Here is a 17,313-nt window from a genome sequence, read left to right as displayed (position 1 = left end):
TGTTCAGTCTGACAATTCTTATTATTTTTCCTTAAAAGTAAACAAAAACCTGATGAGTTCCAAAAATAAAACAAAGAAAAACTCCGTGGAGAAGCAAACTGTGTGGCTCAGAAGTCATCACTCTGATTAACAGCACATAAGTGTTACCTGACGAATGGATTCCTATCTTCAACGCAATTATCACAAATCTCTTGTGATCCCCACTGTTTTTAGAATTTAGGTCCAACTCTTGAAGCAATAACTTTAATAGCAATCAATCAAAGGAAAGCTCGCCTTAGCACTAGGCTGTTTTCCACTCAGTCAGCAGAAACCCTGGAATGAAAGGGTTGGACCCTGGCTCAACAGCTGTCCAGGAAGGTATGTACTTGTCTGTCCTCAGAAGTCCTTGCATCTACTCCTGGAGGGATGTTTTCCACAACGAAGCCCATTGGCAGAGCCGACTGAGATAGTCAGGATAAGGAGGCCTCTGCCCTCCGGAAATCCCTGTCTGAGGCCCTGCTGGCCTCCATCCTGGGACGACTCCACCATGCTGTCGGCAGTGCCAGAGCAAGGCGCTTCAGACAGTGAGGATAAAACACCATCCTGATTAAAGGGCCACGGAAGTACAATAATGTCCAATCTGAACTCACTTCCTCCAGGAAGTCGGGGGTGTAGAGTGTGGAGAGAGAGGGTTGTGTGGCCTTTCCACTAGGAGAACTGAAAGCGTCTGGCAACCATGTATGACACTGAGAATACACTGTAAACAGGCAGGAGCATTTTGAAGGTACCACGTCCAAGGTTTTTGATTCAATTCAACACATATTATGCACCAATAGGTACCCATCCATCATAGCCTAGAAACTTACCTCATGGAGATTATTTATGTTCTTACCACAGAGAACAGGAGTAGTTAAAACGGTAAAAAAGAGAATGTGAAATCAGGGCAGAGGAAGATCAAATGCTTGCTTCAAAGACACATGACCATCAGAGGTACTGTCACAGCCAAGAGACACCTGTTGTGCTTCATCCACCATTAGTTTATTGCAAAGTGAAGTTTTGGCAGGAGAAAGAAGAAATAAGTCCACCAAGAATGAGTTACACTAATTAATGTAGTCAACTCAACAGATAGTAACATGTATTTAGTATCAGCTGTAGTTCTCAAAGTCAAAATTTATTAACTATTCAAACGTTCAAGCTGTACAGATTTTTTTTCAGATGTACATATAACATACTTGTATCAGAACAAAGTTAATTTTTTTATAAAATATCATTTCCTTAAGGACTAAAGATGCTAAGAAGCTTCAACCATCAATTAATTAAATATTTGATATGCATTTATAGGTACCATTAAAGCTCTGACATAAATATGTAAGTCACACAGCTGAGAAAGAAAAGCTATGACTCATATAATTGCACACTTGACCTATCCCATATTAAAGTAGAAAACAAAATTATGCCACATAAATTGAGCTGATTTTAAGAATCTTTTTATTAGAAGATAAAAGCTATGTCCATTTAAACCATCATTCCTAAAAGAGCTAGCAAACAATAAAATGACTACCTTAAGTCCCAAACTAGAATACAATCTTTACTGTTCAGATTATCTTCCCTGTTGGTTGATAAAGTACATCTGATCCTTCCATGATACGTGCAGTGGCGATGTCTGATGACAATTAGCAGTCGTTACGTGTACACAGTGGAATAGTAGAACTGCTCATACACACATTTGAATCACTACTCCCATTGAGAATAGGGTCAACAAAAATAATGGTTGAAAGCAATACACATTTCACCTGTTCAGTCACTTGCTCTCTTTAGCAGTAAATGCCACACAATATACATATTATTTGTTCCATAAAATCTTTACATGTTGAATACTTTTTAATCCAGGTTCAGATTATCAACAATGAAAAAACGTTCCTCGTCTTTCTTCCCTCTATGGACTTGGGCAGGCCTACATTCACTGGGCACGCTGAAAAATGAGTAACTGGATAGACAACTTGACCAAAGACTGTTTACAAAACAGAGATGCTCTATTTTAAGGCAAGTATCTTTATCATATATATACATAGCAATTTATCCATTGGTGAACTTTATCACATGACAGCACAAAATTAACAAAAAACTGAGGTATAACTTCACTTAACATAAATACAAATGTCAGAAAGTGTAAAGACATTCTCAATGTACTTAATATATTTTGCCCATAACTAAATAGAGAACTCTTCTCAAAGTTTTGTATGTCCAGAAATACCCAAGATTCTGAATTCTAGAAAAAAAAATTAGAAATTAAATATTCTAAAATTCTTTGCAATAAGGCTCTTCACATAAGGTTACCCTTTGCTATAAGGCTACTTTAACTTGGTTCCTGAAAATAGCAAAAAACGTGTGCCAAAGTTCAAGCTATTCTGAACTAAAGAGAGAGGAAATGGTCTCATGAGAGATAGTGAAGTGATAAGTTTATTGAGTAAAATTAAACTTAGGAAATAAGCAAAGTTTAAAATGCATCAAATAAAACCTTTTCCTATCGTATTTCACCATAAAACTGATCTATTGTGACATAAAGATGGTTGAATGTGTAAAGTACTTTTTAGTGTACAACAGACATACATTTACCTTTACCTAAATAATTTAAATGGAATATAATCTATAACTTGGTATGTAAAATATATTTAAAAATCTACATTCTGTGACGTTTACAAAAGTAGATCTATTCTTTACTTTCAAGTTAGAAATGGTTTAACAGTTTATCTTTGGATGGATCTAGTCAATGGGTGTATAGAACCAAAGACAATACAAATCTCAGTCACAGGCCATTCAGTGCATTAAAATGTATGCCATCAGTTTTGGGCCCTAAAAGTGAAAAATGATTGGTATTACACAAAGTGAAAAAAATATACCCCAGATTTCTGCTCTGGTCCAAAAACTTATAGTCAATATGTATTTTTAATTATTGAATAGTTTCATGCAATGTCATTCAGTGAAAAAAATCTGATTCCTAATTGTACTCACATTAAAAATGTTTGTCTTAAAATGAAAATAGCATTCATTATGCCTAAAGACAAAGATAAAATACTGACAGGCAGATTTTCTTTTTAAAGTTTGACTATTACTGCACTCGTTTCCTCTGCTAAACTCCCAGTGACATTAAGAGGGAATAAAAATTCTAACTATGGTCACCTAATAATTTAATCAAGTACTCTAGAAAAATATTGTTCTGAGGGGAACTTACACAGGAATTGCCTATTAAATTTCCAAATTAGATCAAAATAAGGGAAACAAAATGGGATTCAAAAAGTTAAGACTGGATAGCTGAATAAATTATAACAATAGAGACAAATGATATCCAAAATTTGGAAAATTCAAGAGCAAACATTTTGGTCACCTCATTCTGAATTGTACATGATGAAAAGGAATTTCAGATTGTGGGTGGATAAATGGAAGTTTCCACTAAAACAGCTCCACACAGAGTAACCAGAAAGATCCACAAGCCAGATTCCACATCCTCACCAGTGTCAGCATCATGTGGTTTGGTTGTGGGGCCTTCTGCTGACTCCTACAGAAAAGGCACGAAGCACCCGCAAGTTTTCCCTGGCACCAAACCCAGACAGTTGCTCCTTTGCAAAAATGTCCTGATATTGGTTAATAGTGGGGGTGAGAAAAGAGACGCTGTAAGTGTCAATACCAAGTCAAGTGCTGCTTCATTTCAAGGGACCTAGAAATCTGCTTATTTAGTCATTAACCGAACAGGCCACTGACTTCAAACACCCGCCCTTCTAGAGATGGCCACAAATTAGCCACAGCTTCTGCCCACAGAATGAGTCACCTTGTTGTAATTGTGGCTAATCACAATAGCAATCTGTGCTCAGGGTAAAATCAGTTTTCTGCTTTGAGTACACCAGACACGGCCAGTCACGAAGTCCTTGCCACTGACTGCTCATCATGTGCAACCTGCTATGCCGTAAACGTGGCGGCCCAGGGTGTGGTTCTGGGCAATATCTCTGCAGGCCACATGATGGCAATTCCAGCATCTCCTTCTACAGGAAACCGCCCTGCTCACAACAATCTCCCCACCTCAAAAGACTGCACCCCAACCCAGGTGTCGGTAAGGTTAAGTTAATGCTACTCTGGAGTTTGAACAGGAAAGAAGAATCAACAAGCAGTGACCAAGTGGAGAAGACACTGGAAGAGGTGCAGAGATGCCACGCTGATGCCAGGGAGAGAAACATTAGATCCACAGGCTCAGTCAGGCAGCTGCTGCTGTGTCTTTACAATAAACACCCATTGTCTCTGATGCCCTACATGTTCCCTGTAACAAACGATCCTACAAATACAGTAAGAATGGTACATCTTTGAGTTACTGCTAGTCATACATTGTTTTCTTCGGCAAATTTCGTTTTCTTAGGCTGACCAACTTGGGCCAGATTGATTTCCAGAATATTTAATGAAAGTATTAAACAAAAATAAAGGAATTATAAAACATCAGTACATGATTTTTTATGAAAAAGGTGCCATAATTTTCATTACTCTATAAATTTTAGGAATGGTAGCCATTATTTGAGCTTCCAATGACTATTAATTGGGAATCCTACTATTTCTAAGAATATTTGCGATGAATAACACTGCATACACTTATTTTACATTTGTAGCAAAGTATACGTCTCTTTAAAACCTTTTTTCCTAAATATTTTAGTAAAAATGTAACATTACAAATGTAGTGTACCCCAAATCTTAGATCATAACTCCATTAGGTTTGAAGATTATTAACATTTGAAGATTATTAACATTCACCCAGCATGTTCATGAGATTTATTTAAAATGTAGCCATTAGTCAAAGGCCTTTGGGGCATATGTACAAAATTAGAGAACTGTAACTATTTAGTCAGATACCACATTAGCAATATTACTCATGAAAAACAAAATGGGGGCCCGGCCCAGTGGCTCAGACGGTTAGAGCTCCATGCTCCTAACTCCGAAGGCTGCCGGTTCGATTCCCATATGGGCCACTGGGCTCTCAACCACAAGGTTGCCAGTTCAATTCCTCGAGTTCCGCAAGGGATGGTGGGCTCTGCCTCCTGCAACTAAGATTGAACACGGCACCTTGAGCTGAGCTACCTCCCGGATGGCTCAGTTGGTTGGAGCGCATCCTTTCAACCACAAGGTTGCCGGTTCGACGCCTGCAAGGGATGGTGGGCTGTGCCCCCTGCAACTAGAAAACGGCAACTGGACCTTGAGCTGAGCTGCCTCCCGGATGGCTCCTCTCAACCATAAGCGCGTCCTCTCAACCATAAGGTTGCGCCCCCTGCAACTAGAAACAACTGGACCTGGAGCTGAGCTGCGCCCTCCACAACTAAGACCGAAAGGACAACTTGAAGCTGAACGGCACCTTCCACAACTAAGATTGAAAGGACAACAACTTGAGTTGGAAAAAAGGCCTGGAAGTACACACTGTTACCCAATAAAGTCCTGCTCCCCTTCCCCAATAAAATCTTAAAAAAAAAAAAAAGGGCTCTATGCATTAAAAGTTAGACTAGAAAACTCGATCTTGCAGGTGATCTTCTAAACCAGTTGGGGAAGTATTGTTTACAGATAACATTGAACTCTTCTCCAATTATTTTACTGACATTATTTCCTAGAGGAATTTTGGAATGATTATTTTCATGGTGAGAGATTACATTAAAAAATCTGGGCTTAGTATTTGTGTAAAGGACCCTCAAGGTTAAACCAAAGAATGGATCTTTTGCACAGAACAGGATGGGTTTTTCAAAGGGCATCTGCCAAGGTGAGACCAGCTGATGGTCATCTCGGTATACCCACAGGGTTTAGCACAGCAGTTACACTTTTTAGGCAAATGCTCCTACTATGTGCACACACAGGATTAAAAGAAACAAAAGCAAAAAACTTTTCCTACAGCAATGCCGCAGGTTAATTAACTATCTATCAAGTCTTATTTGTAAGATGACTTCTTCCCCATCACAGTAATGCAGTGATACTTGCACTTCCTGGAAAGACACAGACTTTAAAACACTAGGAAACCCAATTCCAGAAAGCTCAGATAGGCTCTCTGCTTCTCTAGCTTTTCTACCATGGTATTCCTAAAACAGGAGGAGAACTGCAGCAGCTCTAGCTCTGACTGTTCAGGGAGAGAGAGCATTCTCCTAGTGCTCCTTGCATATCTGAGTACGAGAAACACAAGGTCAGGTAATAAAGAGGAATTAAAACAAAGCAATCAACAGAAACAAATTATCTCTTTTGTGTCTGCATCTTTAGGCAAGTGAACACAAACTCAAATTAACTTGGGTTAATGAAAAGACTCAGTCAAATAGTCTTAGAATCCATTAAATGTATATCAAATGACAAACTGTAAAAACCATCAACAAGCACTACTATGGATTTAATCTGCTCAGTATCTTGTATAGATTTAGAAACTCACTTAAACAAAATTTATTTCCTGACACAGACAGCACAACAACTCAACTCACAGCAAAATCTGTCCATCTCTTCATTAAAACACATCATTAGAATCCAACAGCCCTTCATAACAAAAACACTCAACAAACTAGGAATACAAGGAAACTTCTTCAACCTGATCAAAGGCAACTATGAAAAACCCACAGCCAGCATCACACTTAATGGAGAAAGACTGGAAGTTTTACCCCTAAGATCAGAAATAAGACGAGGATGGCCACTCTCACCACTTCTATTTGACACGGAAGTTCTAGGTGGGGTAATTAGGCAAGAGAAAGACACAAAAAGAAGGAAGCAGTAAAACTATCTGTCTTTGCAGATGTCATCACCTTATACATAGAAAACCATAAAAAATTTTTCAAGAAACTATCAGAGCTAATAAATAAGTTCCACAAGGTTGTAGGATAAAAAAATCAGTATACAAATATCAGTGTGCTTCTATACACTAGCAATGAACAATCTAAAAATAAAATTAAGAAAACAATTCCATTGACACTGAAAACTATAAAATACTGAAAGAAAATAAAGACGACTTAAATAAATGGAAACACATACTGTGTCCACGGAGTGGAAGGCTTAGTATTGTTAAGATGGCAATACTTCCCTAACTGATCTAGAATCCCTATCAAAATGCAATGCCATCCTTATCAAAATTCCAACTGCTTTTTTTTGTAGAAATGGACAAGCTGATACTAAAAGTCATATACCCGTAGTAATGCAAGGGACCCAGAATAGCCAAAACAATCTCATAAAAGAAGAAGAGGAAATCACACTTTATGATTTCCAAACTTACTACAAAGCTATAGTCTTCTGTGTGGTTCTGGCATAAGAATAGACATATAGATCAATAAAAAAGAACTGAGAGTGCAGAAATAACCCACATATGTATGGTCATTTGATTTTTGACAATTATACCAACACTGTTCAATGGTGGAAAGAACAGCCTTTTTAACAAATGGTACCACCTCCAAAAAAGAATGAAGTTGGATCCCTACTGCACACTATGTACAAAAAGTAACTCCAAATGGATCACAGACCTGAAAGAGCTAATAACTATAAGAAACTTTATAAGGGAACAGGAAGGAATAAATCTTCAGAACCTTGAGTTTCTTAGATACAACACCAAAAGCACAAAAGACAAGAGACAAAATAAATTAGACTGCATCGAAAATTAAAACCTGTGTGCTACAAATGATATCATTAAGGAAGTGAAAAGACAACCCTCAAACTGAGAGAAAATAGTTGCAAATCATGTGTCTGTTAGGGGTCTAATATCCAAAATATATAAAGACTCTTACAATTCAACAATGAAAAGATACATAACCCTTTTTTTTTAAATGGGCAAAGGACTTGAATAGACATTTCTCCCAAAAGGACACACAAAGAATAAAAAAACACATGAAAAGATGTGCTAGATCATCAGTCATTAAGGAAATGCAAATCAAAATCACAATAACATACTACTTCACACACACTAGGTTGGCTATTATTTTTAAAAGAGGAAGTAAGCGCTGGTGAGGACATGAAGAAATTGAAACCCTCATACATCACTAGTGAGAATGGTAAGTGGTTCAGCTGCTTTAGAAAACAATACGGTGGTTCCTCAAAAAATTGAATATAGTATTACCATATGACCCAGTAATTCATTCCCAGGTATATACACAGAGAATTGAAAACATATGTTCATACAAAAACTTGTACATGAATGTTCACAGCAGCATTGTTCGTAACATCTAAAGAATGAAAATAACCCAAATGTCCATCAACAGAGAAATAACAAACGTGATATATCCATACACTAGAATACTATTCAGCACTAAAATGAAGTACTGACACATGCTACAAAATGGATGAACCTTGAAAACATGGTAAGTGAAAAAAGCCAGACACAAAAGACCACATTTCCATTTCTACGCATTATTGCTGGTAAATCTATAGAGACACAATGGAGATCAGTGTTTACTGGGGGACGGTTGACGGGAATGGGGAGTGACTACTATTAATGAGAAAGGGGCACATGAAAATCTTCTGGAGTTAGACAGTGGTGATAGTTGCATGGCTCTATGAATACATTGAAAACCACAGAATTGTACACATGGAAATGATAAATTTTATGGTACATGAATTATATCTCAATTTTTAAAATGCATTGTTATGACCACCTCTTATTTGTTTAGTTCCACTTTTTAACTTCCCTAATTAGTCTTCCAAAATAGCCTAAAGCTTACACACACACACACACAAAACCACAACACTAACAAAAAAAATGCTTAACCTCACTTGTGTGGTTTTTTGCCTGACTAGGATGTGGGTCACTGATATGAAAGAAAGGCAGAAAAAATTTAGAACAGTTAATAAAAAAGTAGGTATCCCATCTATCCCTTAGAAAACTTTTATGGGCACCAGAAAATCACACCTTTTTATTAGTTGATAAAAATCCTCATTATTAAGTCAAATGTCATAATTCCCCAAATCTGATTTTAGAAATAGCAACTTTCCAATAATTTGACCTGATTCTGATCCCCATCCAGGTATGGCCTTCTCAAGAGACCTCATCCTTATAAAACATGAAAAATCAAATCTAAAAAATCATATACTTTAGAGGATAATAACACAACAGAAGGATGACTCACGGGTTAAAAGGAATACCTAATTGAGTCCCTATACACACCCATATTGTGTATATGAAATACGATGTTTTCAAACCTTTTTTTTCATACAAATGTTTGGAAACATATTTATTACAAAAAGTGGGATGCACCTAATTATTTCCTGCGTGCTACAGTGTTCCTATCTCTGCTTTGCACTACAGCACAGAAAGATCATAAATTTAAAAATGTATTGAAGAAAAGACACAAACATATATATGCTCGATTTCTATCTGACCTTTTTAAACTGTGTTGACTGGAAGAAGTAATAAAAGGTGATTTCCCTTAACACGTTGCGTACGGATCACGAGAATCTTCACGAGGGATTTAAACCCTGCCGTACACAACGTGTTAAATTACTATAAGCCAGATGTTATCAAGAAGGGGACCATGACCCATTATTCTGATTTTACAACTATAATAATCGCATGTTTTATGTTATTTATTTTTTAAAAACCTCCCAAGTTGTAAGAATTACTGAATAAAAACACAGATTCGAAGAAGTTAGGCAATTTACCTCAAAAGCAAAATAACCTAAACTCTCCATTTCTGTCCTATGAACAAAATTAAACAGTTTTCATATGGCCTCGAGAGCTAAGCCTTATATCAATTTAATGATTTTGCATTTTACTTCCAAGTGTTTCGTATGAAAGAGTGGGTATAACTAAAAAAAAAAAAAATGAGATAAAATGATTATAACAATAGTGCGTGCTGGCACACACACACACACACACACACACACACACACACACACTTCTCTTGTATCAGCGTTCAGGATTTATAACTCAAATGCTGCTCTCCACTAAGGAAGTGAAAATTCTCCTGACCTCTGTATTGTAGAAAAGGAAAGCACAGAATTCCATCAAACTTGCAAGATCAAGCTTGTAACATACAATTAAAAAGTAATATGCCATTATACTAAGTGAAATAAATCAGACGGAGAAAGACAAATATTATATGCTCTCACTTATATGTGGAATCTAAAGAATAGAATAAATGAGCAAACTAGTCAGAAACAGTTGCAAAGATATAGAGAAAAAACTGAGGGTTGCTAGATGTGGGAGAAGGTGAAGGGATTAGAAAGAACAAATTGGTAACTACAATATTGCCACCGGGGATACGAAAGACAGTTTGGGGATTATAATCAATAATGTTGTAAAGATTGTGTAGGGTGTCAGATGGGCACTTGTCTTATTAGGGAGACCACTTCATGGTGTAGATGCCTGATCACTGCACTGTACACCTGAAGCTGAAGCTGAATAATAATGAATGTCAACTATAATTTAATATATATATATATGGTCACAGGATGTGGAGTACAGCATAGGGAATAGAGTCAATGGAATTGTAGCAGCTATATACGATGTCAGAGGGGTAGTAGATTCGGGGAGGGGGCTTATCACTTTGTGAGGGGTGTAAATGTCTAACTAGTACATTGTTTTGTACACCTGAAACTAATAAAAATAAGTAATATGCAAGTTGAACAAATCATTGTATATTAACACAGCAAAAACACCTGTCATTACTTATGCTTCCTTTCTTTAAAAAACAAAACACTTTAACAATACATCCGATAGATGGCCTCTACTCTGTCATAGGCAGAGCTATAGAATTATTTTAAAACAACTGAAATAACTGAAATCTATGGCGGGGAACCTACCTAATACAAAATTATGGGAAGTTCCAGTTTTAATACAAAGTTACATAAATAAAGCAAGAGCCATACTTCAGATACAAATGGCATATCAGTACTTAAGTCCTAGTAGGTGTAATCCAAATAATATTTATTCCCTCTGTCTTTCATCCACTAAATGTCATTATACTTTCACTATACATGATATAGTGCTGCTATTTTTAAATATAAATCAAAGGATTCTCATCAATGCAACATAAAATTAATTTGTTTAAATTACAGCATAAATGCAGATTGTCAACTGCAGCTTACCCTAAACAAATAATAAACTGGCTTGCGCTGACACTAACAGTCAAAAATTTAAGTGTTTATTGGGAAGGTCTGGTAGAATTGGAAAAACCTGAACGTTTAGGCACAAGTGTAGAATTGCTAGAGGAAAAAAAGGTACTCAGAGAACTGGGCAGTGTAATCATGCTTGCAGATGACAGACACTTCACACGTCTTTAGAAGGCTCCACAGCCTGGGCTAGTAAATCATTAATTTCCTAATATGCCCAGTCCTCTAAGTGCAGATGGACCAGGAAAAGCAGGAAGCAAAACACCATATGAAAGCATGCTGAACAAACAGAGAAATGTATGCAACCTTCCCTGACCAAAATGGAACGTCTCCGGAACATTCCGTTAAGGCTCAAACCCATGTTACTTCCTATTCAGCTATGACAGGTCTCAACCTGTTCCTTGTAAATATTGCAATAACTGTGAACCGCACTTATCTGGATATATCCGAATGGGTGCACAGTTGTGAAGTTTTGCAATTTAAAAACTACTGAAAACCTGAGGTTTTTTACACACGGGTCCCAAGCCCTCCTTCCTGACATCTAGGGTGTCTAAAAGCGACATTTGCCTTTTATTTGACCTATTAAAAGGGGCCCCAAAGAAAATATTTTTAAAAGAAATCATTCACGCCTTCTGATGTTACAAATTTAAAAAGGTATGTCCAAAGAGTACTGAACTAGACGTCTGGAAACCAGGTTTCTGGGGCCTGATGTGACACTGGGATGCCAAGTCTCCCAATGTGCCTGAGACTAAGGATGGGGGTCTTTTAGTGCTACAACCAAGAAAGTCTCAGGCTAATCGGGACAAGTTGGTCTCCCTATGTGTGACGATGGCTAAATCACATCCCACTGGGGCCACAGTTTCCTGGTTGCTAACATCAGGATGAGAGATAAAGAGCATAGGAAGAGGACTAGAAAGTCTCCAGGGCCATTTAGTTCTAATTTCCGATGTACCTGTGAAATATTTACACTATATTTGATTATATTATATGTTATGTAACAAATAAATGTACTTTTTTTCCCCCTTCTTCCGCCTTCCCCACCCCCCCACCTACCCACTCCGGTTCAAGCCGTTGTTTCTCAGTCTAGTTGTGTGGGACACAGCTCCCTGGCCCATGCTGGTATTATGAGCCTTGCGCTCCCCAGCAGCTCTCGCTGGCTGCCAGCGGCTCACAGCAGCCCAGCTCCAGGGACAGCTGTTGTTCACAATCTTAGCTGTAGAGGGCGCAGCTCACTGGCCCACGTGGGAATCGAACCAGATACCTCTCTGCCTTAGAAGCACGGCTCTCCAACCACCTGAGCCACCGGGCCGGCCCTAAATGTACATTTATGTAGGGCTAGGGGGCTCTGGAAATACTTTGTGAAGCTATGCATTAAGTTTGGAGACATAGAAGCTTAACAATAAAACAGAGCTAGGAGTTTTCAGTTTTTTATTTCTATAGCAAAGAGGGAAAATAAGCTGCTTCTAGAAAATACCAAGCCAGCAAAGAAAATCCTTCCAACGCCAACATCCAACTTAACTCCATCTCCCCTCACTCCCAGATCATAGGAGACCAAGGCAAGACATCTGGACAAAAGTTTAAAAACAGGAAATACTACTCTGACTTACTGACAGCCACTATGAAGGAATATATTTTTACGTTTTTAAGGAAGTAAGAACTTACAAAGGTGTGGTTACAAGTAACTGCAAAACCCAAGAGCAAAGGAAACGCAACCGTTTCAACGAGCAAACCAGAATAAAAATCGTCATAAAAGAAAAAGGTAAGTAAGTCCTTGAGTTAGAGTATGTTCACTTTCAAATGTAGTCTCTAATTTGCATCTTTAATCCTGAAAAATCCCATGTGAACGGATACACAAAACCAGGTCTACATAAGATGAAGTCAAAATCTCAGGTGTGGTAAAATCAGAACAAAACATTCGGACTTCCTCTTTCTTCACTGGGCATTCTAATGAGGATAATATCTGACTCATGGCTACTAATTAATAGGATCCTAATGAAAGCATTTGTGCCATGAAGATTGAATTATGAAAAATGTCTAAAAGCACAGCTAAGAAAGAAGTCCTAGGAAATGATCTTTAAAAGGCAGTAACTTTCAGGGAAAGTTAAAATAAAATGCTTCTGCTCTCAAAAAACTACAATATCCGTGATATTGTTTTTTCACTCATGACTGAACTACCCTATCATGTCTCATCACCATTCCTAGTAAGTGGGTAGCTGAATTGTCATTAGAATTTATACAACATGCTCCTTCATGAGAAGTCTGGCATCACCTTCAATGTTGATTCAAGGGCAGCCTCAATGTCTGTTTGTTGACACGTATAGCTATACATGTGCACATACAGGAGTTTGCTTCTCCTTGCCTCTTCACACAGAAGTTTCTCCCCCCAAATCAGTTAATAGTTTGTGCCCAAGTCTGCCGTAGATATTGCAGGGAAATGAAGGTGTGTACAAGAAACAGTCCCAGCCCTCAAGATAGATATAATTTACTTGGGGAGATGAGACATATTCCCATGCAGAGGTCCCACTGCCAGCAAAATGGATGGCTATGATATTTTAATTAGTAACATGAAGATGCTGTCATCTGCATATTATTTTCATGAATCACAAAGCCTTAATCTAAATAGGTAAGAAAAAATAAATCCATGCCATTTATTTGAAATTTAGTAAAACGCAATAAATATACAATAAATAACAGGATTTATTTTGAGTATGTAATAAGCAGCATCCCAGTGTGCAGTTGTAGAGAAGATAGGGTAAGATTCTTAATGGCCGAAATATCACATAAACTTAGGAAAAGGAATTAGGGAAAAGGAACGGGTTTGCTACAATGACCAGCAATGGTGAAGAAGTGTGGCTTCTCAAAACTCAGAGGTTTGTTGAGAATCAGGGGCTGGGCTTGGTTTCTAAAGATCCCGTTTTTAGCCCCAACTCCACAATTGTACCCTCTTTTGCCCTAGTTTTTTACCTGTACTAGTTGAGGTTGGAACTAGATGATGGCTAATATTCCTTAATGAACACTTCTGGTAACCCCTTATTTGATAAATATATCAAGGTCCCAACCCCTCTCCACCCCTCTCCCCCCACTAAATTACAGTGACCAACATTAAATTATTCATGAATCTATGACTTTAATTTTTTGTGTTTATACACTGACTTCTTTATGGCAACTGGTTAACAAAGCAAAAATCTTAACTCATGTTGCTAAAATTTAGCACTATACAATTATCAGTTTTACATTCTCTAGTTCTAATAATCTAGCAAGATTAATGTGGCATATTATTCACTATTGTAGCAAGAGGTTTGGTGTAGCCATAATTCAGGATGGTGAAGATCAGATCAAATAATTATGTATTCATTGCTTTTACCAGGCTTAAAATTGGTTTAGTTACACAGCAACCAAAAATAAGGATGTATTTCATTTCTTTTTTTATTATAATCCAGTGACAACATCTAAGTATGACTTTGGTATAAAATGGCTAAATATCCTTTCATAAATATCCTTTCATCTGGTAAGACTTAAACCCACGTTGTTTGGGCAGGGGTGGGGGAGAGGAGAAGATAAATGTGGGTTGCAATACCAAACTACTTCTATTATCATTTTTATGTGGAAATCTCATTTGGACATCTGAATGTTAGGACAAGTGTCACCTAGTAACAGCAATGAATTCAAATAAAATGAACTCTAATAAGATGCTAAACAATACACACTCTTTTCATTCTAAAATGCTTTTTTCAGTTATTTCAGTAAAGAGATAAAAGAAACCTAAAATGGAAAAGGAAGGACATACTCGAGCTTCCATGAAGCTCTGTGATAAAGTGATTAATAGAATCAAAAATAAATCAGAGAACTGAGAAATAGACTAGAAAACATATCCAAATACAATTCTTGCTTGTATCAAGCTCCATTACACAGTTTAAATTCAGCCAAGTTTTTTAAGTATTTGTTAAACAGTTCTTGCATGTGACATATGTTTCCAGGATACTTCTGACATTGATATGAGAGATTATAAAACATTTAGAAATGAAAATGTTGCTCTCCAACAAAAAACAACACTAACTTCCAAGCTTCTTCTGAATTCACAAGATGGGAAAACATTTGGAAAATACAGCTTCTCCATTTTAAAATGTTCAAATAATATACTTTAAAACGTGTAATTGTTCAAGGCAACAAGAGACAAGTCTAAATAAAATAAGATCCTAAAATTTACTCTAAGAGTCATTAATTTTCCTTTGCAGTCTCAATCTTATTTACTCCATAATAAGTAAATTGTTTTATCCCTTCAGCTGGGAAGGATAATTTTTACCCTACCAAGATAATAACAGAACCACTGCAGTGCTCACCGAATAAGAAATACATGAATATGAAGTAGCATCAACTCTTTCTATTGAGCAAAGTGTACGCAAGACTTGATTTGCAGTACATTAATTTAGGAACTCAGCAGAGAGGCTCCTACTGTATCTAGCTGATCTAAACTTAAGCTCATGATAACACTGCACAAAGCTATGGTAGATAAAAGTGATAGGTAATGCCAATAGAACAATTCCACTGACAACACAAACTCCTCCAAGAATTCTTCCAGGCATTGTGATAGGATACATATCTCCATAGCCAACTGTAGTCATAGAGATAATCACCCACCAGCAGGCAGCAGGGATGCTGGCGAAGTCCTTGTTGGATGCTTCCAGGTCCAACCCATGTTCAAGAAGCTGAGAAAGTGCACTAAAGATTGCCATGGCAACACAAATGAAGACAAGTAACATAACCATCTCTCGGTAACATCGTTTGAGAGTCAAACCAAGTGTCTGAAGACCAATGAAGTGACGGGCAAGCTTAATCACCCAAAAAATCCTCATCATTCTAAGCACCCTCAAGGTGACTCCAGCCCTCTGGAGTTGAGAGTTCTCGCCTGTAAATACTGTCATTAACACGGAGATGTAATACGGCGTGATTGCCAATAAATCAATGATGTTCAGGGGTCTCTTGACAAACTCACACTTGTTTTTGGAGATGATGAACCTCACGATGCACTCAGCAGTGAACCAACCTATGCAGATAGCTTCAATTATCCTGTCAAGAGAACAAAAGAAGAATTGATCATTTCATTTTTAAGCATTTTAATAGCTCTTAGAGTTCTTCAGACAGTACTACACTGACATATTAATGCAGTTACTTATTCCAGAAAACATAAAGAACAGATAGTATTACCAACATCACCGGGACGCAACGGGACAACAAATATTACAGTTCAAATGAAAACTGAACTTGATCAAGTTTTTATTTACATAATGTATGTACTACCATTAACATTGTTTTTGCTTGTCACTAATTCTTTTTTCAAAAATCTATTATCTTTTTTGGTGGTTTGAAATTAATTTGCATTCAGGTAGCCAGAATATGAAATGTTACTTACTCTGTGAGGACAGTGGTTCTCAACTGGGATGTCAGTTACGATATATAGGTCAGAGGACGTGGTCCCCAGACAGTGGACATACCCAAGTTTTCAATGATGTATTTCTTGGTAAGTAAGAGTGAACTCAAGATCATTACCTACAGTGTTAGTTATTCTGCCTTCTTTTCCTATAGGTTTTGTGTGGGATCCACTGATACTGAGCCAGCTTTTGGGGCTTTGCAGAAGTGCTAGTGTCTTCATCAGCAGAGTGCCACCATCCCCATGCGTGTCACGGTGGAAGAAAGGCTGAGGACGCCTACACTGGAGCAAAACAATCACCACCATTTTCCCAAAGACCCAACTACTTTGTGTTCCATAGCTATTTGTATGCAACATACAGTTTAAAAATATATGGCCACGTTTTAGCTAGAGCAGTATTTACCAACCTTTCCACATCACTACACACATTGCAAATAACAATTACATAGCATACTGGTGTCACGGGGTTAAATTCTGGAGGTGGAAGCCACCAGTCTGGGGCCTCTGGCTATCCTGGCCCTTGCCCGCACTCCCCAAGGCAGAGAAGATGAAATCTCAGCACGCCAGTCAGAAAGCCTTGACCCAGAGTGAGAGGTAATTCTGAGGTAATTTTTAATTAAATTACATTTTAAAATTCAAATTAAAAGTTGTAATTATTACAGCATCATTCATTTTTCTCCATATAATTCTTTCCCATCACTGAACAACACCCAAATATCAGAAGTACAAAGGAGAGAGAAGAAATTGGAGTAAGTGAATGGGAAGGCCCGTGGGCAACATTTTGAAGAGAATTACTCAAAGTGCATTACACAGAACACAAG

General features: G+C 37.5%; 1 protein-coding gene across 2 annotated transcripts in view; it reads right to left on the bottom strand.

The window, feature by feature from the left end:
* Nucleotides 1-14,472: 14,472 nt before the first annotated feature.
* Nucleotides 14,473-17,313, bottom strand: part of KCNG3 (potassium voltage-gated channel modifier subfamily G member 3) — a 30,077-nt gene continuing 27,236 nt past the window's right edge. For both annotated transcript variants that reach the window (XM_019757058.3, XM_019757059.3), the window contains exon 2: nt 14,473-16,131. In XM_019757058.3, coding sequence (XP_019612617.1) covers nt 15,486-16,131 — 646 coding nt within the window. In that variant the 3' untranslated portion in view covers nt 14,473-15,485. The remainder of the gene's footprint in view (nt 16,132-17,313) is intronic.

Source organism: Rhinolophus sinicus, chromosome 2 (genome assembly GCF_057876585.1).
Source record: "Rhinolophus sinicus isolate RSI-liver-muscle chromosome 2, RSI-T2T, whole genome shotgun sequence".
Taxonomy (NCBI): domain Eukaryota; kingdom Metazoa; phylum Chordata; class Mammalia; order Chiroptera; family Rhinolophidae; genus Rhinolophus; species Rhinolophus sinicus.
This window is presented reverse-complemented; position numbering and strand designations above follow the sequence as displayed.